This window comes from Syngnathus typhle, linkage group LG4 (assembly GCF_033458585.1).
Source record: "Syngnathus typhle isolate RoL2023-S1 ecotype Sweden linkage group LG4, RoL_Styp_1.0, whole genome shotgun sequence".
Lineage (NCBI taxonomy): Eukaryota > Metazoa > Chordata > Actinopteri > Syngnathiformes > Syngnathidae > Syngnathus > Syngnathus typhle.
The window spans coordinates 18,312,059-18,339,177 of NC_083741.1; the positions used below are offsets into that span (position 1 = coordinate 18,312,059).

Genomic DNA, 27,119 nt, shown 5'->3' on the forward strand with positions numbered 1-27,119 from the left:
ACGGAGACACCGTGCGCGCTCACGTCGTTCTCGTGAGTTCGCGTAGGACGGGCTTTAAAAAAACAAAACAAAAAAACATGCGTAACGGATCAGCTGTTAGGCGCATGCGCTGCTTGTAACCAAGGACAATCTTCAGAGTCTGTCAATTAAAATATAAAACTATAAAATATTATGTAATCTACGTTTGACATATTTGTGTACTAAATTTGGCGGAACAAAATTAATACATTAGTTTTACGTTGCTGTTTATCTCATTGACCAGTATCCAAAGTCTATAGCGCGCGTCAACCCATCTTGGTAAATGTTTAGTGATGGTGTATCCCAAGTTTGTCAGAGAAATTTCAAGACTGTTGTCACAAGACATACATCACGCCCAAATGTACACGCTTTCCCCTTTTAAGTACTCCCTCTGGAAATGAATAACCTTTCCTAGCTATCTCTGTCAAGTCTTCATATGCTCCTGGGATGATTCTTCCCAGATCCTCTGCAGCTTCGTCATCATCATACTGTGATGTCATCCACTTTACAAATCCTGGAGCTTTTTTGACACCAGTTGTCATAAATAAATTAACTTAAATAAAATACAAATTTCTCTACAAATTGATGTTTTATTTGTCTCTTCATCTCATTGGCCTTTGTTTTAAAAATCTGCATGACACCAAAGTACACCTTGGCTGGTTTTTGTATAGCTTAATAATGTGGTATGACCGTGTCATTTAATATATTTTATAAAAATATATATTTTGCATGAATTGGTAAGTTGACTTTAGCTTTATTCTCCTACAAGCTCATTTTAAGTATTGGATTTATGAGGGGGAAACTAATAATGCATATTCTTAAATCAGTATAAAGAAAATGATGAAAATGTCAAGATCGTTATGATGGCTTCTATCATACTTCTAAATCTCTTTGCAAAAAATGACAGACAGAGCCAATATAAAGATTGCTTTAGAAGATAGATATATTTTTTAGATTTGAATATTAATGTCAAAAATACTATGATATACAGTTTACACTAAATCATCTTGGCATGACAGACATCACAAATAGAAACTGAAATATTAATTTAAATATTAAATAAACAGGATGGTTAGGTAAACTGAAAGTAAACACTTAAAAACTAATTTTACTCTTTCTCTATTGCAACACTTCCAACAAAGTGGTTTTCGTAACAGTACAAAAAGAAATATGACGATTATTTTTCACTTTCTTTTCCAGTTTGGACATGGGAAAAAAACAAATCCACAGTGCATTTTTTGATGATTTCTGTAATGATCAGTTCACTTTAATTCAGTGCGATTGCATGGTCAATGGTGGTCCTTTTGTGGGGGTTGTTTTTGGTGGGGGTGGGATGGGGGGTGGATAATGGGAAAGCGGTTTGCCACTGCCCACTTCTTCTCACTAGCCGACACAGCTGCTGCTTCTCCAAGCTCGGGAATCATTAGCCTCTTTTACACAGACGCTGCAAAATCGTCATAACATAACTTTGCCTTTATAACCAAGCCGTGTGAAAGAGGCTAATGAGTCCAAATTAGGCTTACTTTACCTTTCAAAAAGCTGCGTGAAAACTAGCAACGTTTTTTTCCTCTTTCAAAAGGCCATGTATTGCATTTGTCAAGTAACTGAGGTTCAACATGTATTTGCCATGTCACAATGAGGTCCAAATCAACGATCCTGTTTAGGAACTGGTGCACAAATTGTGCTGAATTTTCGAGTCCAACTGGTCCTGGGGACAATCATTGGTCTCGACTCTCCCGCCAGACGCAGGAGGTTGGAGGGGATACACAAACATCGAGAATTCCTTTTAAATATTATAAGGCATTTTTTAGCAGGATCTCAAAACCTTGCACACTCCAGAGTTCATGCAAGTCGACAAAGAATTCCATTCTGGCAAGTGTCCCACAAGGGGCTGCACTCCATCATCTGCTGTCCTTCAATCTCTCTTCCATTACAAGTCACGGGGTGACACAATGAATGACTCATGGCTGGCATGGAGGTGCGGCTATGGCCTGCCAGGTGGAGAAGGGAGGGCGGCGATGGGATTGGGGAGTTAGTGGAGCGTCAGCAGCGGGGCGAGAACGGCGGGTCGATGGGGGATTCGGTGAACGACTGCAGCTCGTAGGCAGCACCGCTGTCCACCTCCATGGACTTCCTGGAAAACAGCAGACGGATGTCCCTGTGGAGGTAGATCTTCCCAGACTTGGAGCTCTGGAACCTAGTTGGCAAAAAAGTGAAGATTAGCCACATACCGATAACAATCCTTGTCAGGCAATGTCAAAGGCTCCTGACCTCAGATGAACGAGGTAGCGCAGAGTGCGTGCCTGGCCCAAACTGAGAGGCTTCCTGTTGATCTGATGGTTGGAGTCCCGCCTGACGGGGACGGAGAACGTCCTCTGGCGTAGAAAGGTCTGGTGTCCCGCTGGCATGGCTCGTAGGTCGTACATCACCACAAACATCTTCACCACCGTCTTGTTCGGGTTGAATAAGGTCTGAGGTAAGCGCAGAACATTGTGTGAGACATGCAGTAAATTACACAGCGTGCTGAAATATTATTTCAGGACTAAAAAGTCACACTATGCGGACAAAAGAATCAGAACGCCTAGTAGCCACTGTGCTGACACAAAGGGAATATGGAAGAAAAATGAGGTTGGTTCTCTGCCTTTTGAAGTTAGAAGTGTCCCACTCATATAAGAAGCCTTTCAAATGTTGGAGTGTGTCTGCGGGGATTTTGTGGACCTGAGAGAGAACCTGCTGGCTCACAATCTCCGTTCTAGTTCATCCCAAAGGTGTTTGATGGGCTTCTCCACACCAAATTCATCAGAATTTCTGGAACTTACTTATGCACTGGGAGCAGAAAATTGACTCAAAAACCGTTACCACAAAGCTGTAAAATTGTCCAAAGGAAGAAGAACCCAGGGGAGCAAAAAGGGCTCTAAATAATTCACTCATAAGTTTGAAAAGCTGCTAATTTACAAAAGCGTATGGTTGCCAAATCAGAAGAACTATTTCAGACAACAAAACGAAGCAATTATTTCCAGTTCAGATCATTGGGGAGTCCTACATAAAAAAATTGCACATAAAGTTTGCAAACAATGTTACATTATTTATGGGTATTTATGGGTTTTCGTGACAAGTTCAACATTTTTTCTGGTGTGGAAGTAAATTATTAAATTTGTCCAACTAATATGATGAAAGACAAAGCTTAGCTTGAGACACTGCCACTAGGGGTCTCTAACAACCTGACTTGCCTTAGTCTAGACATTGCTTTGTAATCACTTTGAAAACATTATGCTGATGTATTATGACCTCCCCCTCCCGCCCCCACCATCACCCAGTACAGTACTTAAACGACATTATTACCACTTGAATGGTTCCTGATGGAGGTACTCGGTAGCCCCTTTTCCCCAGCGACTCCAGGTTGATCACACCCTGTGCACGAAACACACAAGATTCCTTTAGAATAGGCATATTTTATGACTTCCTAAGGAAAAGCTTTATTGTCAAGGTATAATATATCATGTTCAGAGCACAACAAAGTCATAAATATAAAATAGTGACGCTGCAGTATACTCCACCAATATAAATCAACACCGATGTTTACCATATAAGGTGAGGGGGCGTTGTCATCGGAGACGCTGTAGAATGACACGTCCACGGGTAAGGTCAGGTGACTGGGGCAGAAAGACCCGCTGGCACCTACTTCGGCCGTGAAACCTTCCACAGTCCCTAAAGGCTCCAGGCGGTAGTTTAACACACACTCCTGCAAGAGTCCAATTTGAGGACACCATTAATTTGTCACATCAAACATATTTTACACCACGGATTGCGACGCCCAACAATGATTTCGTATCCATATGCTCGCCACTTGCCTGCCTCGCACAAACCCACGATCAACGAATCAACTGTGAAATCTCCAAAAATATATGGTTGTGAAATTGTGACTATAAATGCACGATATCTCCTTGAATGAATTATTGGGAGTTATTGCAAGAGCATACACCGAGTGCTGTTGGTACTATACCTCAAAGTTTCCGAGTAGACTGAGACTGGCAGGTGGAGCACTTGCACTGAACAGCTGCTGAGCGTCATCTGCGTCCTCGTCTCTCTTAGGGCACACCCTGAGAGTTTCACACACACACACGTACGCACGTACACTTGATTGACCTGTTCACTCCATGAAGGAATTTTAAGGTGATCTCGAAACACGCATTCTGAGTCAAAACTGCTGAGGTGAAAGAAACCCATACATCGATATCCATGCTCTCCAGATAATGGAAAAATAACGAAAGCGACACAAATGTGTCTGTACGAAGAGAGTCATTAGTGTTGACTGATTTCAAGCTTGGGAGAATAAACTTTGCAAGTAGCTGCTGCATAGAAAGTGGCACGGAGCACACCGCCCACACGCGCAGCGAGTAGGCAGTTGCTGCTGAGCTCGCAGAGTTTTGTTCTGGCTGCCATTTTGATGTGCACAAAAGTGAAGAGGTTTGAAAATCGGAGGGGTACCTTTTCCCAGCGGCCCAGGGTAAACCCTTACAGCCAACCAGAGAGGTGTCCACGTCAAAGTAGCCAGATTGGTTTCTCCTCTGAGGAACCTGCCGGAGACACACAGGACACGATACATAAGTACGCTGCCATAAGGCTGATTTAATGCAAATATAGCTGCGTTCCCTCTGTATGTACATTTTAGTGATGAGGTCTGAATGAGAAGGGGCATTGTTGTAATGTGACTCACGGCTACCGCCGTTTGAGTGAATCATGCTGCCTTACTGTTCGAGTGCGTGCTCATCCGCTAACTACACAGTTGCCTCGCAAGATACTTCAAAGGCTCCTTCATGATGATTGCATTGTGAGTAACCAACATCACAGATGGCTACTGAGAGCGGTGTTAAGACACATGCGCACGCACTGCAACTGCTGGTGCTTCATCCGTGGCTAAAAAGTCTCCGTGTGTTGAGTCATTAAAACTTTTGCCAGTGGGGTGTGAGTGAGTATGTGTGTGACTTCGTACAGGGCTGGAGAGCAAGGGTAGGCCCGTGCATGGGTGGAAGGCTTTGGTCGCCGTGGTATCCAACGAGTGGCGATTCTGCTTCCTCCAGCCGTTGCAGGGCCCCAGGGGAGAAGGTCCGTGAGTTCGCTGGAGAGTGAAAGAAGCAGAGGTTAAAGCACCTGGCAGAGTAAACCTGCATCGTCTTTGAAAACATGCCCTCGAGCACCATGCATCATTTTTTATGTCCACATTTGTCCTGCCTGGTCACGGTCATAAACACTCACAAAGAATGGTACCGGTACTCTCAAGCCATATTTTCTTGTATGTTCCCAATTCTCACGCGTCACATGCATTACGAATGGGATGACTACTATGATTGACAGTCTTGCAACTGAGTTTACAGCATGAAAATTCTTACCAGGACAGTAGGAGGGGGAGTCAGGTCTGGAGACTGTCTAGGAGTTTGGTTCTCATCCTGGGCCGACGCGTTCGCCCGTGTGGGCGACTGAGGCTTGCTGTTGTTTTTGATTGCGTTACAGCTGAAGGTGGTTCCTTTGCAGGTCTGACTGGGGGGCGGGGCACTTCTAAGCCCGTTCTCGAGCGAGGGAGGGAAAACGTGACTGCTGGCTGTGTGGACAGTGAGCTTTTCCTGGGTGGGAGTTTGTAAACGCGGACCAGCGTACAGCTGGCCTCTGAGTGAAGGTTCTTCAAGTGTAAAACGGGCGCCATTTCGGGCCCGAGGAGAATGGCAATCGGTCCCCGGGTCGAGCCGGGGTTTGCTTGTGCAAAGAGGCGCGTGTGGGGCGGCAGCGTGTTGGCCCCTGCAAGGTTCGTGGTTGTGGCCATTGGTGTAGCAATCAGGCGAGGTGTCTGGGACGTGTGCGGGCTGCGTGTAAGTGCGGATGGTGTGCGTGACCGTTGTTGTGTGCGTATGGCGCAGAGGGCTGCCACACCTGCTGTGGGTAGGCGACAGCGAGGGGACGGACAGTCTTTCCTGGATGAGTCGAGTAATGTCGTGCACTGCCTGAGCGATGAAGGACTCCTCTGGCTCTTTCTCGCCGCGTTTCTCTCTCTCCCGGTCTCGCTCCTTCTCAGCGCTCTCATCTCTCGTCTCGGTCAGCCTCAGCTTCCTGCAGGCCGCAGGTTTCGGGGAGGACGTCTCCCGCTTCTGGAAAGATGTGCTGGTGGAGGGTGTGTGGAAAGGGGAAGGCCAAGCATGTCCCACACACTCGTAGGGTGGTACCTCTGGCTCTTTGGTCTTACTGGCGGCTATGTCGTCATGGCTACTGCCCCACGTGGCTTTGGGGGGGTTGTCTGTGGCAAAAAGGGCCGGGGGAAGCGGCGGTGCCGTGGGGTCGCAGAAGTTGAGCCGCTGTGCGATGCGGGCTATAACTTCCTGTCTCTCCTGTAACAGAGAGCCAATGAGGGGATTGGTTTCGTTCGCCGCCGGCCGCGGTGAGGGACAGCGGGCGGGCTCGGCCAAAGAGAAACTCTTCAAGGCTCGGAGCGGCTCGGGCAGAGGAGCTTTTGACCTGTCGCCGCTGTTGGTGCTGCACCCGTAATCTTCCAACGGCGACGGCTCCGACGAACCGTTGAGGGATGAGTAAAACCACTTCCCTGGGAGCGGGGAAGGAGAATGGGAGCGCGAGGGTGTGGGCGAGCGCGAGGATCGGCGGAACAGCAGGGAGTCCTGACTTTGGGCGACGTTGACCTGGGGAAGCTCTCCGTTCTGATACGCGTGGTTTTCACCAGGCTCCTGGTTCTTTTTGACGTAAGGTGGTGCTGTCGTCGTGTGCGGAAGGCTGTTAATGGGAATATTGTTAATGGGAAGATTGGGGATGGGCATTCCGTTGGGAAGGAGGCCCGACATGGAGCTGGAGCTCTTGTCGTATATGTTGGAGCTGTGGTGGAGGTTGTCTTTGCTGGGCTCCTGGCTTTTTCGGAGGGTGGGCAGGCCACCATGGCTGTTGAGATTCGGGTTGAGGCTGTGGGTCTTGCTGTAGAGCGGGGGAAGGCCGGTGTGGATGCTGCAGGCCAAGGTGGGATAGGTGGGCTGGCGGGGCAGCGACTGGACGCGGACTTGCAGCGCGACACTCTGAGACACGTTAGGGACGGGGAAAATGTGTTCGGATGGCGGCTGGGAGAACTGCCACACCATGTCCTCATCGGCAGCACTGATTCTGTTTCAAAAGAAATCAAGTGTTGTCTCAAATTAGAGAATACACTTATGTCAAGACATTCCATGCCCGCCGGTGTCAACATATTGCATCGTGTGGAATCTAACCTGTACAAGATGTTTCTGGGCACGATTCCATGGGAGGCACTGAGCCAGGCGCTGAGCTGCGAGAAGAAAACGTACGAGCGCACGGCCAACAGCAAAGTCTTCTCCTCAATGAAACGGTCCCCGCTTCTATTTAAAGAGGAAGGGGTGGGGGGACAAATTAAAATGGTGGAAATGTGTCATTGTGTTGGGTTAATGAAAAACTCTTCAGGGATGCGTGTTCACGACTTCTTCCAACCAAACTAAGCACAAAAGTGGGTCAACTTTTCAGGCTAATTAACCCGGTGGGTACCAAAGTATTTATTGAGAAAGAATGCGGTTGTCTTTATTCTGTTAAATTCCTGTCATCACTTTTAACAGTAAATGTTTTATATATGTGTAAGCAAAATGAAATGAATGCACCCAGCCACTATATGACAAAATGCAAGTTTGCTCTTACTGCCTTGGAACTGGCTGCAAAGTCCATCTCTCCAATAGCAGTGCATCCTGTTTGATGACCGGGTCACTGATGGGGTCGCTCGGTGGGCACTCGTCGCCATAGCAACAGTCGGGCAGGAGCATGACCTCGATCATGATGGGGATACTGTTCCTCCAAAGCAGGATCACCTCCGAGCGGGTTCGCCGCGCCTGCTGACACTTTTGACATGGACAAAGGTGGAAAGTGGGTAATCATTAGTAAGTGTCAACACGAGGGCACATGACGGTGTGTATAGAGGTGGGGGGTGCAAAGCAGATGGGGCTCGAGAAAGAGAGACTCGGAGGCCCGCTTGGTGGTCTTAATTGCGATTGTTCCCAAAACTCCATTAAGATGCAGCCAGGGTATTTATGAGATTTCAAATAAAAAAGACAATTCATGGCAGGAATGCAGTTGTTCTACCTGCGGCAGTTTATCGTTGCATTCGTGCTTGAGAAGAGGCGGCATGGCCGACTGGGCGGGCGGACAGTGCAGCCCCTCGGTCCTGCCTTTCACCGAATATTCCGGCGTCCGCCCCTCTGTGATGAGCAGGGTCAGGAACACCAGGAACTCCTCCGCGTCATACTCGAAGAACTCCTCTGTCGCATCTAGATGGAGCACAGGAAGTGGCCGGGTCAGCATTGTTACATTTCTTGATTGAATGGTATCCTTCCAGCTGCAAAGGCGGCTAGAGCACAATTTATATAGCCTTGAAATGTATGTCCGATCCCTTCCAGTCCAGGAGCCCCTTTGTCTGCAGCACTCAAACCAGACCTAACATGGATTTGGAAGATATTGACAAAAATATCCCATTGCTAATGTGTTTGGATTTGGTTGGCAAGTCTCATTCTTGTGACTCTTTTATGTTTAACTAAACCACTTTTTGTTCCTACAGTGCGCGTGACACAACATTTCCACTTTGGTGGCTTCAAAAGGGAATATATTTAGACCTTCCATGTCAGCTGAGTGTCAGGGCTGATGTCACCACCGTCTGCTGCTTCCCTCACAGACACACACGCAAAACCGCAAAATAAGCATCCTTTCACCAAATAGGGTCCAGCTGGGTTGTGCTGTCAGTTCTGAACAGTTAGGAAACAACTACGAGTCTAACAATGACTTTGTTATCAAATGAATGGCTGTTTGTCTACGTGTGCCCTGTGATTGGCTGGTGACCGGTTCAGGTTGTACTGCCCCAAGATCGCTGGCTCCAGCATCCCAGTGACCTTTGTGAGGATGAGCGGTTCAGAAAATCTATGGATAGATATTGTCATACTGTTAATTGACAGCAAGCAGCTCTTTTTTGTTAGCATGTCAACCAGTCAAACCAAGATGAGTCTGATGTATTTTTAGAAGTTGAGGGGCTCGGGGAGGAAGCTCATGAGTCCCACATGAGGCCAGCTGACAAGCCGCAGCTTCCTCCTTCACATGGAGATTGTCTATAAAATGAAGTCTGATATCTACCACACGCAAGGTCCGCCTCTGAGGCTTATGAAGAAATCTGGCGCCCAGCGATGAAGGCGGTCGGCAGCATCTGCATTTTGAATGAGCTGCTCCGTCCTTCCAGCTGTCCCATTTACACGCCAGTCAATGCACCACTGTTACAGACTTCAGCGCTGTTATCAATGTAACATTTGCGACTTTGTAAAGAGGCAAACAGCCAACTTCCGGTGTCTCTCATTACGATATGGAACGGCGTAGAAGACATACTTTCAGATCTGGCTGGACCGCAGCCTCAATTTGAACAAGAGCACTCAGGAAGTGCAGATCGCTGCCAAGCTTTGAACATTTGTCACCTGTCAAACAATGCAGGCATTTATTTTGTACATTTTGCTCCCAAACTGCATGATCTGATGAATGAGCTAAGATTAAAAAAAAAACTCGATGTATTTTATTTTTTAAATGCACCACGTTCATCTTTTTCTTTAAAATTCTAATGACTATTCACAGATGGTGCCATATTATGCTATGTCGTTTCAATTTATGTTCTCTTTCTATAGCATGGAAGCCACCATAAATAAACATATCATATATCTTGATGTAGTTATTAGAAAAGAATTGACTCTTGATTTCATTTAAGTAACTCTGGGTAAAATTAATGCTAAATTCATTTTCAAAAAATATTGAATTAGTCGTCGAATAATCGATTCATCATTGCCCCACTGCTCATGATAAGAAAGCCCTCTTGCTATAGTCAAATCTGTAAAGAAAAATTAAGTAGATATTTTTCACTTCTTGAGTATGGAATTATTTACCCATATATATATATATACGATACACCCACATGATCATTTTGCAAGCCGAGAGAGACTCGCACAATGTCCTAAGCATTCTGTGTGTGTGTGTCACACACATTCCTGCGGGGGGGACTCCTCCTCCACGCTTCTGAGCGGCTGCTGCTGCACGTGGAACATGGCGCAGTCCAACACAACACATACGAAGAAGGGGATGGCGGTGGGTCGCTCTGGAGGGGAGGGGGGAGGGGGGGTTGTTCTGTTCAGCAGCTGCTAGAGCGCTTCGATGGTTCGCTTGAATCGAAAACCCTTTAATGAGAGCCCAATGACGAGGGCATAAAACAAAGACGGAAGCTGCGGTAATGTACGACATAGGTCGTAGCTGGAGGTGACAGTCCATCAACTCCTCTACATTTACGCTGACTGCAGCCACACACGCGTGGGCCGTTACCATCCATCCTACTATGGCTATTCGGGCTAAAGGTACCGCTCCGTGATGCAAGCGACAAATGACGCATCGGAATATCAATGATGGCGGCTGATATGATCAATGGCGATAAAAAGGAAAAAGAACAATAACCACGTAAACACACGCACAGGGCACCAGTTGGTGTCGGATTGCGGCTTTTGAGGAGGACACATTCTTGGGTGCATGCACATTGCTACCCCGAAGGCGTGCGGGTTACAAAAACACCCATGAATAACAACAAATACGGGCACAGTGACACACAAACACACTCTTTGAGGCACACATTCATACTCACACGGAGCTGGGCAAATTGTTAGTGATGGAAGGTTTAGGGGAAAAGAGGCCCAGCGTGCGCATCCATGAGCGCTGTCATTCTTTCGGGGCGTCATGCTTGAATAGAGCATTCTGTTCAAGCCTACACGCGTGCACACACACAAACAAAGACACACACATCTTGAAGGAAAGCTGGATGGGAGGTGATCGGGATGCAGGACAGCACAAAGAGACAGATTGGCGGGAAAGCTCCCGTTAGACATAAAGAGAGAGCTGTGCTCAACGCTCACGAAGACATTTAGTGCTGCTGGTAAAAACACCAATAAAGCGACACAAACCGAGAGAGTCTCATTGTCTTACAGTTGAAAAAGGCACATCTCTTTGTTATGCGGTTTGTGTAACTCGGCATTGGCAGATTGATGAAATAATCCACGTTATTTATGAATGATTAAGCCTTTGCAGAGTTCAATGTTCAGCAGTAGGCCTCTTGTACCCAATGGCCCATGACCCAGAACAGTGTTATTATCTCTATAATGTGTAACCGGCCTATACTCGAGGTGTGGAACTACTTTGAGTATCATTAAGTCAGTTTTCTCTTTTTTTGGTCTTTGTCCATGTGAGTGTGGTCTAATCTAGATCACACTCCTCAAAGTAGATTTCCACTAGACGGCACAGTTTGATTCGATTATCAACATTTTGAAGGGTACCATGGTGCTTTCCTACGAGCACATTTCAATGAATTTGGATTGATCCCGTTCATTTGGACCCTTGATCAATTGGACACGGCAACTAAACTCTATGGCCACGTCTTTGGTTTATCATGTTTGCATTTAGCAGTTGCATTGATGTCTGTCAGCAGCGTGTCTGTATAGTCAAAACAGACTAAAGAGTAACTGACGTGAATGCGGCTAATGCGTCATGCTAACTTCACATCAAGCTAACGCTGGGTCTTTATTGTTCCCAATTTTACCATTGCGAACTGATGGTAAGAGGCTTGGATAAACGCATCCGGCTACAGATGCGGATTATACAACGGCACACAGCAACACTTGCAATTCCCACGTGCCCGCGACCTCTCCGCTGTTTGTTTCCACGAGGCAAATACGAATTGCGTAACAGGTCAGATTTAGATTAGGGCTTCTTATTATTAGAGGCTGTGACCGCCTGCCACCAAGTGTGAGCTGGAGTCCTGCCTGTAAATGGGCCTCTTTGGCCACGACGCAAACACTCACCCCTCCGCTGTCTTCGTGTCACCGGCCGGGCTGGCCAGCAGCAGATCAGTGCAGTTACTATGTGGAATGGAAAATGTCCTCCAGGATGGTGAGCAGGGGTCACAGGATGGTAAGATTGGGTCAGCTTTGGTAGCTAACACGTTATTTAGAGCCAACACGGCAGCGGTGCACACTGTAGGGCAATTTGTCACTGCTGAAGAAGGCAAACGCGATGCTCATTTGTTGCAAAACCAGGCAAATAATCCAAATTCAGCGTTTTGAACACAACGGCGTTTCTATTTTAACAGAAACAGATGGGACGATGCAAGCACACGCACGCTTTGATACAAACTGGCTCATTAATCCAAGCAGGCAGGACAAACAATTGTCCTGTTCTTTATTGGGTAAGCTGCTGCACACAATACTGCTCACTCTACACTCCCAGCTAATTTGAATATTGCTTAGAGAAGACTCCCATTCCGCTCGGTTGAGATCTCTTTTTGTTTATGAGCACGTTTCATTCAAATGACACAGAGAGCAGAAGCAGCTCCAAGTCTCGCCAGGACACGATCAAAGTCAATAGCACTGTCGGGGCTTAACTGCACTGCATCTGCTCGAATCAAAGGGCTGCACAGTACAGATAATAACGTGCGGTCGGAGAGGCGCAGATCGCAAAGAGCGAGAAGAAGAAGAAGAAAGCTCTGAGCTGATACTGGGGGTGAAATCAATGCCTATTTTGGACATTTCAAAAAGAAAGAAAAATGCCGATTTGCATGAACAAGAACAATCAACGGCTGTGATCACTGACCGGATGTTGACCGATAGACAATCAATCTGGTTGCTGACACTTGGTTCGTTCTAATAAAGTGGTGGTGAATAACAAAGCTTCTTCGGCCAGTGTTGATACAAAAGGAAGGGCAAAACGGTATAAACCGGGACTTCATCAAACTTTGACATCATGCTCCAAAATCCTTCACAATTTAGTGCCATCCATCGGTCTACCAAATTTCATGTCAACTAAAAATTGCAAGTCAAGACATCTGATACGAAGAGGGGAAAATTGGCTGGACGACTTGATGCCTCGTTTCTGTGTCGATCATACAAAACAGCAAACTAGAAAACCGTCGTTTCCTGCTGGCTTTTACAGGCTGGGTCAAATGATTCTTACAATATTGGCTTTTCGCGGGCAATCAATCTTATCTTTTTGCAATTCTAATTCCTCCAGGTGCTGCATCGGGACATTTATCTAGCTTTGCATACAAAGAAGGAGCTCCGACGTTGATTGTCCGGGTAGTCGTGCACCATCACCAAAGCAACACTACAAACAACACAATCGGAATCAGAATTCGAAACATCTTTAGTGGTCAAAACCGAAACAAAGCTTGACCGTCATTCGTCTAGTGTGACATAATCATAGATGCATCCATACACACACATATTTCTAAAAGAACATAGAGAAGAAGAGTGGGAGATTACCCTGACAATGCTTCCATGCCAAATCTTCTTACTGCAGCCCCTGGTGAGATAAATATAGACAACTTTGTAGCGCTCACGATTTCCCCCCCCCTTCTAACTCTTGATTTCAAAGCATAACTGTCTGGGATGCGTGCAGGCTCCGCCCTTCCTCTCCAAATTAAATTCATTTATGCGTGACAACAATAAACCATTTATTACTAGCGGCTAGCTGGCTAAAACTTGCAATCTGAATGTCAAAGCCACATTCGAGGGGGATACAAAATACTTATGAATTTGCATAAAACAAGGATACCCAATTTAAAAAGAGGTCAGCCAGACAAAAAAATAGAGTCTGCAAAGTGTGCTATAATCTTTGACCCTCTTGAGAATTTTGATGAAAGCACGTCATACATATAAGTCACATGGAACCCACTTAAAAGTTGTGGGAAAAAATGTCTTCTTTGGATCCTTACAACTGACAAAGTACATCTGGTCAGAAATGTGCTTTTTATGAAGTAAAAGAAATTTTAAATACTGCTGAATATATTTTACTTTGAACAATTATCAGAGTTTCCCCTGTGGCGATGCTCGACAGCGCTTTTCCTTTTCTCGTCTTGACATAAAAGAGGAGCTCGCGAATACTGACTGACTTGAACACAAGCGGGGCGCAGTCATCAGCGGTCACACCAGATTAATAACCTGAGGGCAAAAATGGATGTTACCACGGCAACAGGGACGTTGCGTTAAACACTCCCATCACGCTGATTAAAGGAATGGAAATGAAAAGCGCATGTTTGAATCTGTGTAACTGACAGCGGCGGATTGAGCGTTTAAGGGCAGCCGAGGCCCGGGTTGGGTTTTGGCTAAAGGCTGCGCTCCACAAACAATTGTACTGAAGTGATTACAGCACGTCGATTGGTTTGGGCTGCTTGTCAAAAAATGTCCTCATCGGTCGGAGTGCATCTTCTCCTTTGTGCGGTTTGACTGCAGGAGCTGCCCTCCACCCTGTTCAACGTTGCATAACAAGACGTCATCTTCGAGCTCACCTTTCCTGTTTTCGTCCGCTTTGTGCCGAAGCAATTAAAACAATGGAAGTGGAAGTGCGGCCTACATGCAAAGTGACATGCCCAGCCCGAGACCTGTCGTTACAGTCGACCCGGGTGACTTGTCAAACGTCTGGTTGTTCATACCACCGCCAATAGGTCATCAAGCTATAAAAGACATTTTTAAATGCTTCATTTAGAAAAGAAAAAAAAAAAGGTCAAATAAACTGCTCCAAGAAACAAACTTGAAATTTCTCACCGCAAATTCCATTATATTACAAGAAGTTGCTTCCATAATGGTTCCTATGTGAGATCCCTAAGGAATAAAGTAGATTCAAACGTCATCCAGCAAAACCTCAACAAATTCACTTTGCCAATTACTAGTTGGTAGCAGAAGGCTAAAAGTCTGTCAAGTTTGGCAGCGGCTGCTGTTTCGTTTGCACAAATGCCACTTCAAAACCATTAACTCGGGACACGAGTGCGTTTACCTCGCTCCCACGCTGCAATACAAAGGGGCAGATTTTGAGCACTCATAGCAACACGCTCTGATTGGTTTGGGAGCCCCGAGTACAGTTCCAGCTGAGGAGAACCCTTCCTCTGTTTTGTCAACTCAGCTGCTATTGTTCTCTGTGCACACACACACACACACTTTGTCCTCTCTCACACCGGCCTGCAATTGTTCGGCACAATCAGCAGTTGTTTGTCAGCTGAGCAATAAAACACACGCAACTGAGGTCACATGACAAATGAACCATAAGTCACCCGCAGGGGAGAAAAATACAAGTTCTCACGAGAGAACAGACCAAACTCGACTGATGTGGAAAAAGTCGTCTGTCGTCTCCTGTTCGAACCAGACAGTGCTAATCTGGTTTAGATCAAGGGCGACCAAAAAAGCTACACTCGTAATTAAACAGTTAAAACCTGTAATTTAACTCGGAGGATCTTTTCTGAGTACATTCAAATATATCCACTCAAACGTGTCCAGAATCAACAGTTGAGAATGACATGAACAAAGGCTGCCTTTTTAAGGTTAAGCAAGTGTGTTAGGTTTCCACATTTCACCCAACAGGATCAACTTGTCATGGAGTTCCGCAAAATACTCTCCCAGAGTGACCTCAAAACAAAAGCCTGAATGTTTCCAGTTAATATTTTTGTAATCCCGGTGGGAATAGAAGGAATTTAGCCTATTTAGGCAGTGGCCAAACACACAGTAGGCATGAGTGGCTCCCGAGTCTACACGGACGTCATTGCCATGTCGGCCCTTTTTGGTTGTCAACCGGCATGGCAACTGCTTAAGCGACTTGAAGGCACCGATTATTCAAAATAACTGCTGCTCAGTAACCAGGATGACACACTGAAACTGTCAGTAACATTTTCCAACTCTCTGCACGTCACAGTTCTGTATTGATGGCACCGACGCTGAATTGGAAAAATTACGTCAACAAAATACTTTTCCACCGTGAGTCGTCGTGTCAAAATCGAGATGTGATGGTGACGGTGTAAAGGTATTTGCAATTTTGTGCAAAGATTTAACACTCAAATTGAAAGCAATTGTCGCTGACTGACAAACTATCTTAAACATTTTTCGACTTGATGCTTAGAAGTAATCTGGTGTAAATTTAAGAATGGTAAAACGTTACTTACAAATGGCCTGTAGGCACAATGATTACGACATTCACTTTTTCCACATCCTCTCATTAACTGTAACCATCATTGTGGTGTGAATCTGACATTATGACCTTGAAATCCTCGCAAGACGCACTTAATAGGGTGAGAGTCCCAAGTTATTTTATGCAATGTGAATAAGAAGCGAGCGAAGAAAGATAAAGAGCACAGAAGGATGACTTGTCCCCATCATGCAGAATTATCTCAAACAAATATTCCATGAAAATCACATCCAAGTATTCTATCGTATTATTAGGATGAAAACGTGGAAGAGCTTTTCTTTTTTTACCTTGCAAAGTACTGATAGAGTCCAACCCCATGGGCGGTTTCTATGCTGTTTGCGTCCCTGGTGGAGGCAGCAGCAGCAGGTTTGATGGTGTGTTTAAAACACTGGGGCAGTGGGACACACGGGCTTGTAACCAGAGCCAACCTCAAGCGTGAACGCATGGGCCTATGACCTCGCCGCCGCTTCTCATGCCAACTTCTGGAAAGGGGAGAGCGAAGCAATCCGAGCAACGTCGCTCAGGAGGCTGTAAAGAAAGTGTGTCACTGGTGGAATCGAGACATCCGATAGCCGTTGCCGGCTACGTTAGACACGAGCTTAAACTGAGACACAAGCTCCGCCACGCAACAAAATAAACTCGCAAGTTAAGGTACCACTGAGCAAGCCTTCTCCTGTCAACCACAAAATGTATTGAACAATTTAGAGCACCTATTACTAAAGTGCTATCAAAGGATAAAAGGAAAAAAAACTGACCAATAAAAATCAGCTGAGTACAGGGAAAAAAAAAAAGAACATTAACCTCGTAGAACAGGATAGACTTACTGTCAGCTAAACTGGTGCGAAGATGAAGATCTACAGCGTCGGTGTCTCCCAAAAAATGCCCCGGCCGATCGGTTTGCCTGACTTGACGAGATGAACAAGTGTTAAGGGGATGGCGGTTTCAAATGTACTGTTGTTAATAAACAATGCGCTCAAGGCTTCCAAAACGAGTCCCCGAGGTGCCCTCTGTTAACCGTGTAACCATGATTCTGCTGTGAGAAGAGCTACATGGTCACACTGGGAGACAACAAAAACAGATAATGAACTGCCAGTTTTAGATTTCGCCTTATTAATTATAATTAGGAGAAGGATAAATAAGTGCCCTTCCTGCGCTGCTGCATTTTTGGTCATCAAAGAGATGTTTGCTCTTTCGTGAGAACAAGACCGCCCCCCAAAAAAAACCTCCAATCGCCTTTCCGACCCTATCCCTTTAAAGTTCAAACTACCATGTGCAAAAACAAAATAAAAGGCGGAAAGGGACATTCCAATAAACTAATAAGGGCAATGTTGCACAAGTCTGGCCTTGTTTATAAACTTAGTATGCCACAATATCCTCCTAAGATAAAAGTAAGACATAAATGGTTACATGTTCTTTCTCAGTAGCGGGTGAACATTTTTTAAATACAAATGTTTTCTTTTTTCTAATCAGGTCTGTGCTGGAAAATACAACTAAAAATCTGCTTTTAATTTGGAAAACAATGATCCCAGCTAGCAAACTTGACAAACACATAAAAACCATTCCAAAGACAAACCTAAAAACACCAAAACCTTAAAATCATTAGGCAACAGCCGCTCCACACCTTGAAAACAAACCGCTAAGTCCAGATGGCTCATCCTGCTGTATAGCAATGACATCACAAGACAAGCGTTGGCAAGCTGGCAGCAGAAAGATGACCCATGCTGGTACTTTCAGCCTTAACCAGTCCACCGCTAACGTTGAGCACTTAGCTTGTGCACATCGTCACAAAGCATAAGATGTCCCTGTATTCCGCAAGCGATTAGCGCAGTGGGAAGACTGGGAGGTCCAATCCCTTGCGATGGAGACGACGCACGGCTCGGCTACTTAACATCGAACTTGTCACAACAGCGTCAGGGATAAACGCTGGCCCAGGATTGACCTTCATTAGGCTCTTGCAGTGCCCGTAAAAGCATTTTTCCGCCTTTGAGACGAGCGAGACCATAAAATTGCACATCGATGGCAGCGTTTCAGTCAAAATGGTCTCGTGTGAATTTCACAGTGCAAAATGTTTTCGTTAGGTGAAGCTACATTCGGGAATAGTGGTCAAACAGCCTGTGTTGCCTGAAGCTCCTGCTGTTCATCAATAGCAAAGTGGAAATCTTTGCAGGAAAAGACGACTTCAACACCTTTTGTAGTTGCATCCTGTTGCGGGGTAAATCACCACCGGAGGAGCCGGCCCAAACAATACGGGACGAGACAGGTGCTGTGTACGTCACTCTGTGTTATCTGGGGCTCTTTTTCAGCGAGAGTGCAGAGTCGCTGATCCGCTTGCACGAGTCTGGGACATTTCAGGGCAGCTGTAATCTGGCCGAGGGGAGGACAGAAGGTAGGCAAAGGAGTGGAGTCGGGTGCGGGTGGGGGGTGGGTTGTCTAACGATCCAAAGCAGAAGGCATCGCCATACAAACACGACAAACAGAGATGAGTGCCATCTGACCGGCTGGACCATATTCACACAGAACTGATCTAGATCATTTTACTTTTCAAGATGTGTCCCCTAAACATGTTCCAAGAAATGTGTCTGCGCAAAAAAAGCTCAAACTGCCGTCACAAGATGTCATCAAAACACTCTCAGAATATTAAATCAATCAAAACCGGGCTGGTTCTGTCTTGGCGTTTGGCTTCACACCCAAGTAAGGCTTCTTGAGTTCCAAAACATAAGAATAAGAAGCTTGTGCGATGTCAACATACTCGCAAGAATAGCAGAGTTGAAAAGAGAAAGTTCTGTGACTTGCTTTAAGTATTTTTGACACAGATTGATGTTGTTCTGCTGGTCTGCCTTACAATGACGGACACAGCCTAGTATACTTGTGTCGCACCAAGTATAAAAAAAAATAAAAAAAAATGCCGTGACAGTTCCAACTGTGTCAGACGGGGCTTGTCAGCCTGTGTCAAGCCTACTGGTACTTTGGCTGAGGAGGTTTTGAGATCTAGCAGGCCAAAGCTTCTTCTCCAGTAAGTGATTCAAGCAGTCTGGGGTTTTCTTTATGCGCCATGTAAACAGCGGTCGGTCGAGCTGCAATGGTTCTTAGGAGCAAACTGTTGAAGGCACACTCCCACACTGACCTGACTCATCGCTCAACCCGCAGCAAAACAGGAGGGTCAGATGACTCCAGTTAGCACGGCATAAGAGCTCATGTTGTGCCCTGAGTAACTTAAGCGAGGCCCGCAACATGCAGAGACCCGCTGCAAAATCTTGGAACAAATTGAGATTGTTTGTTCACATTTTGGATTAGTTTGACTTTGCTCCCATTTTCATGGACATTAGATCTGGATCTATGCATGCCGAAATATAAAATCTTCCTCTTTTACAGTTTGTGGCTCAGCACTTGTTGGCAGGTGGGAGATTCAATGATTCCCTTTACCTTGACCATTTCAGTTCCTCTTTTTAGAAAAACAGTCTCAAAGCATTCAGGATGTAATTCTTGGTAATATGCAGTGTTGTTTTTGTTCCATGAATACTTTGGGGAATTGAGACCAAATGCTTCTATCCTGTTTTCATGCAACTCATTTCCCCACATGCCTTTAAGGAGATAGACATGCATGTATTTGAGAATGAACTTTGACCATGGTTAAATGTATTTTGTTTATGTAAAGCAACTTACACACACGTTCTTCTTTTCTAGCTTGCTCACTTTGGAACAATCTCAAATACTTTTCCCAAAAGTGCGCCTGCTAATGGGTGACACTGCTTGCTTTTTTGTGGACCAAGCTTTTGCTCCAAGGTCGGTCAACCGCAGAAAATATCCTGCAAGATCAGCTGAACTATATCTCCATGTAATAGCAATAACCTTAATATCTGACAGAAGAGGACCGAGTAGTATTTTACACAAGTCTGCGGATGTGCAGAAGCAGCCAGATCCTTAAGTCCCAGTCCATCCATTTAGGTGGTTGTCATTTGTTAGAATTGCATCCCCCAAAACACCTTTAAATGCTCACTGAAGAGTCTCGCAGTACAAATTAGTGATTTTAGTAGCCTTTTGAAAAAACAATTCAAATGAATACAGACAGGTTAGCAGCTATTTTCTAAATATAGCAACACCCTTCCTATTTAACAACAAATGGTGAGGCACACTTCTGGACAAGTCCAGACACGTCCCCCTCCAGCCTAACACTGCCTGGGGTGGCTCAAATCAGTGCCCCAGAGTGAGAGGTCCTACTCTGCACTCCTCCTTCATGCTAATCAAACCATGCAGTGCCTCTTTGTGAGCAACGGCGGCCGGGCGAGGGGTACCGACAAGAGAAGGGCGTCTGAGCATCACGACCGAGTTCACCCGCATGGGATGAGTACGGCATGTTCTAAATTAACAACTAGCTAACTGCTCCCCCGTGGCGTAGACTTACCACCGTGGGCCGGCATCGACTGGCACAAAGTGTCCTCATTGGAACACGGCAGCCAGCGACGTGCCAAGATGACACGGTGATCGTCCACGACGGACGGGCGAAGCGCAGCCCCTGAGGAAGCCCGTTTGTACTTCTACAGTTTTGACTGGAAACATGGACATGTATATACACGACAACAGCTCTTTAGAGCCTTAAACTGCCAACATTTGAAAGGCAAAACATTGCCGCTTGTTTGCATGAAAACGGCAGTTTGGAGCCGATCAAAGGCCAACATTCGAAACTGAAAACATGGCCATTAGTTTACATGACAACAGCATTTTGGAGCCCTTAAAGGGGCAACATTTGCAAACAGGCCTTAAGGCATATTGATTTACATGATTACATTTTCATGTTTCATGCCCAGATGATGAGAATGAACCGGAAATAAAACCGAAATAAAAAGAAGGCATGACAATTCCCCAAGCAATCAACGGAATAACCGATTGGCCCAAAATGTGTTTACGACAGTCTTAATTACACGTTTCTTTTATGATTGTTTGTTCAGCAAAGCAATAGAAGGCGCGCCGCGGGCTGCGTCGCTCCTTGACCACTTGTCGGGGACAGGACAATACGTTCTGATGAGCGTTCACGGGGCGTTGAATCAATCACAGGTGCAGTGAGTAATGCGCAAATACATAAATAGGGGAACGGAAATAACCACTCAGCCGGCAATGGGAACAACACACACGGGACGGGCTACTTCTTGGGGTCAACACTCTTGATGTCTACACTGATGATGAAGTAAACATCAGATGGCTTGAAGGAGTGAAAGAAGCTACCTAGGTGAAGGTAGAAAGACCTTCTCTAAACCCGACACCACGTATCTCCCTTCACAGACAGAGCCGCACTTTGACCCATTCCATCGGAACTCAATTTGGCCCACAGCAAAGAACAAACAGTTCTCCTTGACCACAGGGGTGAACCCACTATCTTTTTGCAACTGAAGGGAATATTAATGAGGGAGTTTCCGCTTAATGACTTGTTGGCCAACAAAGGCGTCTCAACGATGGCCGTTGTGCATCCCAAAAGACCGATACCGTTGGAGCATCCATGCGGGTGGGGTTTCTGCATGTGGTGACTCCCTCATTAATATTCTATTCAATTGTAAAAATGGTCATGGTGCTGGCTCAGCAAGTCAGAAGTGTGTTTTCTTTTTCCCCCCAGCAAGTCAGAAGTGTTTTTCCCAACCAATTATTTATTGGAGGTAAAATTGAGCCTTGCATTGAATTGAACAAGCTATGTGTAAAAAAAATTCTGATTGAATTGCTTAAGTGATTGGATCCGTTGTTTCGGCTAGGGATGTTGGACATCATCTTTTCAGATGGATACCAACCAGTATGATTTCCACTAAGTACACACCGTTATTGAGTTTTGTACACAACATTTCATTTAACACAATGACAAAAATGACAAACAAAGACCTTTCTTTCTGATGCAGATGATGAGGATGATGCACTGATGTGTCAAACTGCTGCAAAAAGAGAACTTACTCGATGTCAGACTTCTTTCAGGCCATGAGTTTCCGCACCTGGTATCGGGAGATTTTAAAAGTACCTGAAATCTTTAAAAAAAAAGGCTGCTATCATTACTGGCTCATCCCTAGTTTCGGTCCTGCCCACATCAGTAAACTAGTGCAGTTTCATCTTACTAGTAAAATGCATCTCACTATCACTCAATCATTCGTGGTCATCACGGTGGCAAACAACAGCCGCTATCGCCATCTTACTGTTCATCACAGTTGACCCAGCATGCAAAGCTGCATTATATAGGAGGCTATAATTAACCTAGAACCCTTTCTATTTATTTTCTTCGTCACATCATCTCCTTCCGTACAAAAGAAGCCCTCACACGGGATTACAAGTCAGTGTGACAGCAGAGCTGCATGTCACCAACACAAACCGTGTGCCTTTTATAACCTCATCAAAACACACAGGGCCACCAAGTGATTGACTGCAGCTAATCTCATTACGGCACTGTCACTGGAGTACAATCAATCACTAAATGCAGAGTTTTCATGATCACGAATGCAGACGCTGTCACCAAATGAGCGCCTGGGTGGAATTCACATAATCACAAACAGGGTGTCCCCTCACTTGTCCCGGTTTCACCCTAACCACTGCTGCAGACATGGAAACAGGTTGCCCAGCATAAGGGCTTGCACACACACACACAAATAAGGCAAAGAAAAAACAAACAAGCTGACATGGATCAGCAGAAATGGGTGTCCATGAAAACTGCGAAGCAACACAGTGACATCATCATCACGTCTCTTGGAAACGATTCTAAAGACATATAAGGTAACACGGTGACATCATGTTCTTTCGAGAGGTGTTCAACCTACCTCTCTCGGGCTTCATGTTGTCCAGTGTCATCAGGCTTGCTGGGTCGTCTCCCCCCTCCTCTGGCTTCTTTCGACAGCAAACAGTAGACACGAAGCCGCGTTAAGCTCGGCGTGAACGACCCCCTTTGCGGTGCAGCCTGGCTGGGGATGGCTTGGCCCTATCCCGCTACAAAGCGTCGCTTTGGTAGCATGCTACTGTACCCTGCCATTTTGTTCGAAAGACACCTGCGCGCCCCGCAACTAACAGCCGTGCCTCGCTCGGGGTAATAATGGAGACTGTGGTCGCCAAGTAGCTTTGTTGAAGCGGCAGCGTCTCTCGTTAAACAAACAGGCGAGCTGGCTAGAGTGACAGCCCCCTTTTAAATTCCACCAACCCGGGCATCATTTAGTCGTAACACAGCTAGCTAACTTCAACTACGACTCGTACGTGATCAGCGCGTCTTCATCGTTGGTCGCCATCGACTTAGCTGCTGTTGACTCCTCATCTCAAAACTTTTCTCCTCCACAAAAACAACAACAAAAATGGCACGACTACGCTCGGGCTAAAGCTAACGTTTCATTCGCGACGAAAAGCTGGCGATCCAGTCGACTGAACGCGAAACGGACGATTTGATCAAAGCAAATACGGATGAAAGGAACACAGTCAGCCTTCCTCGTCGTGATGCTTCTTACAGTCTGACCTCTCTTCTTCTTCCTCCTCCTCCTCCTCCTCCTCCTCCTTCTCCTCAACGCACACACTCCTCCATGGGTTCTTCCCTCCCCACTCTTGTCAAAACTAGTGATGGGTCATCGCGAACGAGCTGGCGCAAAGGAACGATCATTTGTGCAATGATTTTTATTTTTAAATAATAGTGTATATAGTGTAAATAACGAAAAGGTAAAATAAATAAACATAGAAATGACCTGTCCGGCCCATCTCAAGAGCAATGTTTTAAAGGTAACGTAAAAACAGCACACTTTGATACAAACAGCACACGTTAAATATCAGGTTCTATATTGAAAACTCTGGAATCTGTGATTTTATTTCAGTTACAACAAACATTAAACGAGATTCATTCGACCAGAATCAAAAACAGTTTTAATTGGACAAAATTATCAAACGACATGTTGGGCAGCCAAACTACATGAGGGAGTCGAACTGCAGCGAGTCAAATGATCGAGATCACTATAAGCGAGCCCGAATGCCCATCTAGAGTCAAAACACATGCAGCGCTCGTCACGTGTCCCAACAACAGCCCCGCTGGTCGTCACTTCCCTCTTTTTCCTCTACGTAAGCTTGCAACCATGCCAACTGTCAAGCATTTAAAAGTGAAAACTTTCATGAACAACCAACATGCATGGCGTACATCGTACGTCGTTGGTGTCATGTTGACGATCACAACAAAGCGAAAAGGGGGCGGGTAGGCGTTCCAATCTGCCAGCTGATTGGTTGGGCGGGGATTTGGGAGCGCGTTCACGTGCGCACGTGCGATGAACATTTTGTTCTGGCTTGTGGTTGGATAGTATGAGCACAAAGATCGTCTATGGTAATTAAGACAATATGCTGCTTGATTTTGCTCGACACTTTGCTGGCACCAAGTGGGGCCTCTCAGTTAATTGGGCGATGATCAAAATACATAAGTAATAATGTCATGCGCGCATAGTTTTGTAACATACCATGGTATTGACTATTCTTTCTGCTTTTTTTTGTTCGAGGGCATTTGAAGAATAAAAAAAAAAGTTCTAATATACAATTGAATGAATGTGTGATATAATGAGTCACTCCTATGCCCAGAAAAGTGTCACACTAACCACCTTTCCCAAAAAATTGATACGCCCCACTTAGTGCCAGCAAATTATCAAGGGTGTTGCAAATTTACACTACTGATATTTTTTTAATCTCGATTTTGGTGATAAACCTAACAAGGAATTTCCCCATCGCAGGGTTCATACAACAACTTAGTTTCATTTGCACGCAAATGATCCCCTCCAAAAGACTCTCTTGTGACCAAGTATTAACGTTTGATACAAAAATAGTAACAGCATAACGTTACAATGAAATAATCTGTTTATTTCTAAGAAGTGCATTGTATTTAAAAAAAGGAGAGTGGGAACTCTTTGTTGTCATGTTCTCTTTGATTTCACTTTGTGTTGTTCTTTGTTTTAGATCCTGACACACTCAGCTGTCATCAGAAGTAGTACCTTTTTAAATGCTTAAACATTCTTCAAACTAAAATGCCCCCTGATAAGAAAAAGGTCCTCATCACTGTTTAACTTGGTACCACAGACAAAGGAGGGAAAGAAATAGGGTCAAAGTTTACAGGACAACTCCAAACAACAGGCAGTTGGGCCTTTTTCCAACAAAGGGCCAAAGTTTACAATCTTCACAAAATGACGGTCTAATTTAAGACCATAAGTGAGCCCCTTTATTGTTCGTCGATGTTTAATTAACTCAAAATTGGTTAAATGACACCCATTTAATAATCTTTTTTTTTTTTTTTTTTTACGTCTCTTGCTTAAAAACACTAATGTACACTAATTAAGATTAAATGAATTAACTGATGTTGATCAAATAAATTATAGCCGCAAGGAACACTTAAGACTTGATCCTTTGATGCAAAAATTAAACAAGTCATTTTGAACTGGTTGAAACTAGTGAATCGTATCCTTAAGTTAATAATCCTGCATGAATAATATCAACATGAAGACTGACTGCAGATCTTGATGGCAGTCTACGGACTGAACAAACATTTTTAGAACAAAGAGATGTCGATGTCTTTGCAAACTTAGGATAGTAGCGCCGCTCTGTGGATAAATGCAAATAATGCAACCCGCTCCTCTCCACCAGAACATACACAGGCAGCCAACTGGGCCAGCCAAGTCAGAAAAATTCATCATGCATATTAGTGTTTGTTTTCTTGTTTGTTTCACACTTCATTGCGATGAAATTCTGTGCTGGGCCGTATATGACCAACATACATTTGGTGACAAAAACTTAGTTGTATAGGATACATTTTTTAGGGTCATGTGGAAATTTGACCTAAAAGTGTCCTACACCCGTAACCTTTATCATTATTATTATTATTAGTAGTAGTAGAGTCGATTGCCCACCCCTGATATACAACAAAGATTTATGACTCTAAATTTATGACCAAAGAAGAGTTGTTTATTTAAAAGAACAACAACAACGTCGACGACAACAACAAAAAACAACATCTTTGTGAATTACCGGGTGGAAAGTCCTCCATCATGAGTGAAAAACGTCCCGCAGCGTTGAGAGATCCCTATGATTGTCGTAGGCGCCATGTTTGTTGTGAGACCTGTGGCCTCAAGTTGCCATCACAGGAACTCCTTAATTGGACAAAATGAGAGGCATGGTCCAGGAAAAAACTGTTCTTTTACATAACAATGCAACCTGCAGTCTATTTTGTGACGGTAGTGTCATTAAAAAAACGTTGAAGATACTTCATCGTTTTAAGTGATTCGGTTCCACATTATTGAATTCAACAACAACTAAATTAAAACATATGTCTGACATTTTCTTTTCAACCATTTCACGTTATTAGTTTGTATTAAAGTAATTTTCAACTATTTTTGCGGAGGGCGAAATATCACAAATTGGTTGGATATATGATCGGCTATGTTTTTTTTAATTATTTTATTTAGTGGCATTTTGACATGGGTTGTATATGTCCTGAAACTTTCCATGGGAACCAGTCAACTGAGAGATTATACAAGACGACCAAATCATTATTAAAAATCATTCATCACCACAAATACTTAAATCAAAAAATTAAAAAAAGATTTACACCATTTTGAAAAGGCAAACATTTAAAAAAAGATTTCAAAGAATGATATTTTAATTATATTTAACTGACATCAGATCATTCGAAGCTATATTAAGTACATAATTCATTATTTTAAAGCTATACAAATTCATGACGTTGAATAAAAATTTAAGTTGAAGTCAATTAAATACCAAAGTAATCATCAAAGTAATTTCTCCATCCATCCATTTTCTGATAAATAAATAACAATTTAAACATTAAAGGAATGTCATTGTTAATCAATAAATAAAAACACTTGTACTACAAAAGTACCAAATTTGCATAAACTAAAGATTACGCTTCAAATCATAATATCAAAGTTTCCAGTTTATTCCCATGGAAAGTTTACAACTTGTAACTCTAATGATGATCTTTTGAAGTCTTTGGCATGACAATTCAGAGAGGACATCATTCCTACAACAGTATGCAGTAAACACTTACAAAAATAATATAAATA

General features: G+C 44.5%; 1 protein-coding gene across 3 annotated transcripts; it reads right to left on the minus strand.

Annotated features, from left to right (window-relative positions):
- Positions 1-937: 937 nt before the first annotated feature.
- atosa (atos homolog A) lies at positions 938-23,603 on the minus strand. Of its 3 annotated transcripts, none has more exons than XM_061276322.1 (12): positions 22,857-23,603; positions 8,149-8,333; positions 7,711-7,907; positions 7,275-7,400; positions 5,409-7,170; positions 5,012-5,137; positions 4,507-4,595; positions 4,022-4,118; positions 3,602-3,760; positions 3,361-3,429; positions 2,290-2,489; positions 938-2,215 (listed from the first exon to the last, which is right to left on the minus strand). In XM_061276322.1, exons 1-12 carry the CDS (start codon positions 22,885-22,887, stop codon positions 2,062-2,064), a joined length of 3,195 nt encoding a protein of 1,064 aa, XP_061132306.1. In that variant the 5' UTR covers positions 22,888-23,603; the 3' UTR covers positions 938-2,061. The 3 variants fall into 3 exon arrangements, with proteins under 3 accessions (XP_061132306.1, XP_061132307.1, XP_061132308.1); XM_061276323.1 differs by lacking the exon at positions 22,857-23,603 and adding an exon at positions 20,477-20,498; XM_061276324.1 differs by lacking the exon at positions 22,857-23,603 and adding an exon at positions 16,899-17,015.
- Positions 23,604-27,119: the final 3,516 nt, after the last annotated feature.

What these genes read in the sequence shown, in the direction of transcription:
- atosa (XM_061276322.1), bottom strand. Translation starts at nt 22,887, where the DNA reads ATGACACTGGACAACATGAAGCCCGAGAGAG. An exon ending in CAACATGAAGCCCGAGAGAG is followed by an intron (nt 8,334 to 22,856) that starts GTAGGTTGAACA and finishes TGCTCCATCTAG; the next exon opens with ATGCGACAGAGGAGTTCTTC. An exon ending in CCCTGGGCCGCTGGGAAAAG is followed by an intron (nt 4,119 to 4,506) that starts GTACCCCTCCGA and finishes TGAAACTCTCAG; the next exon opens with GGTGTGCCCTAAGAGAGACG.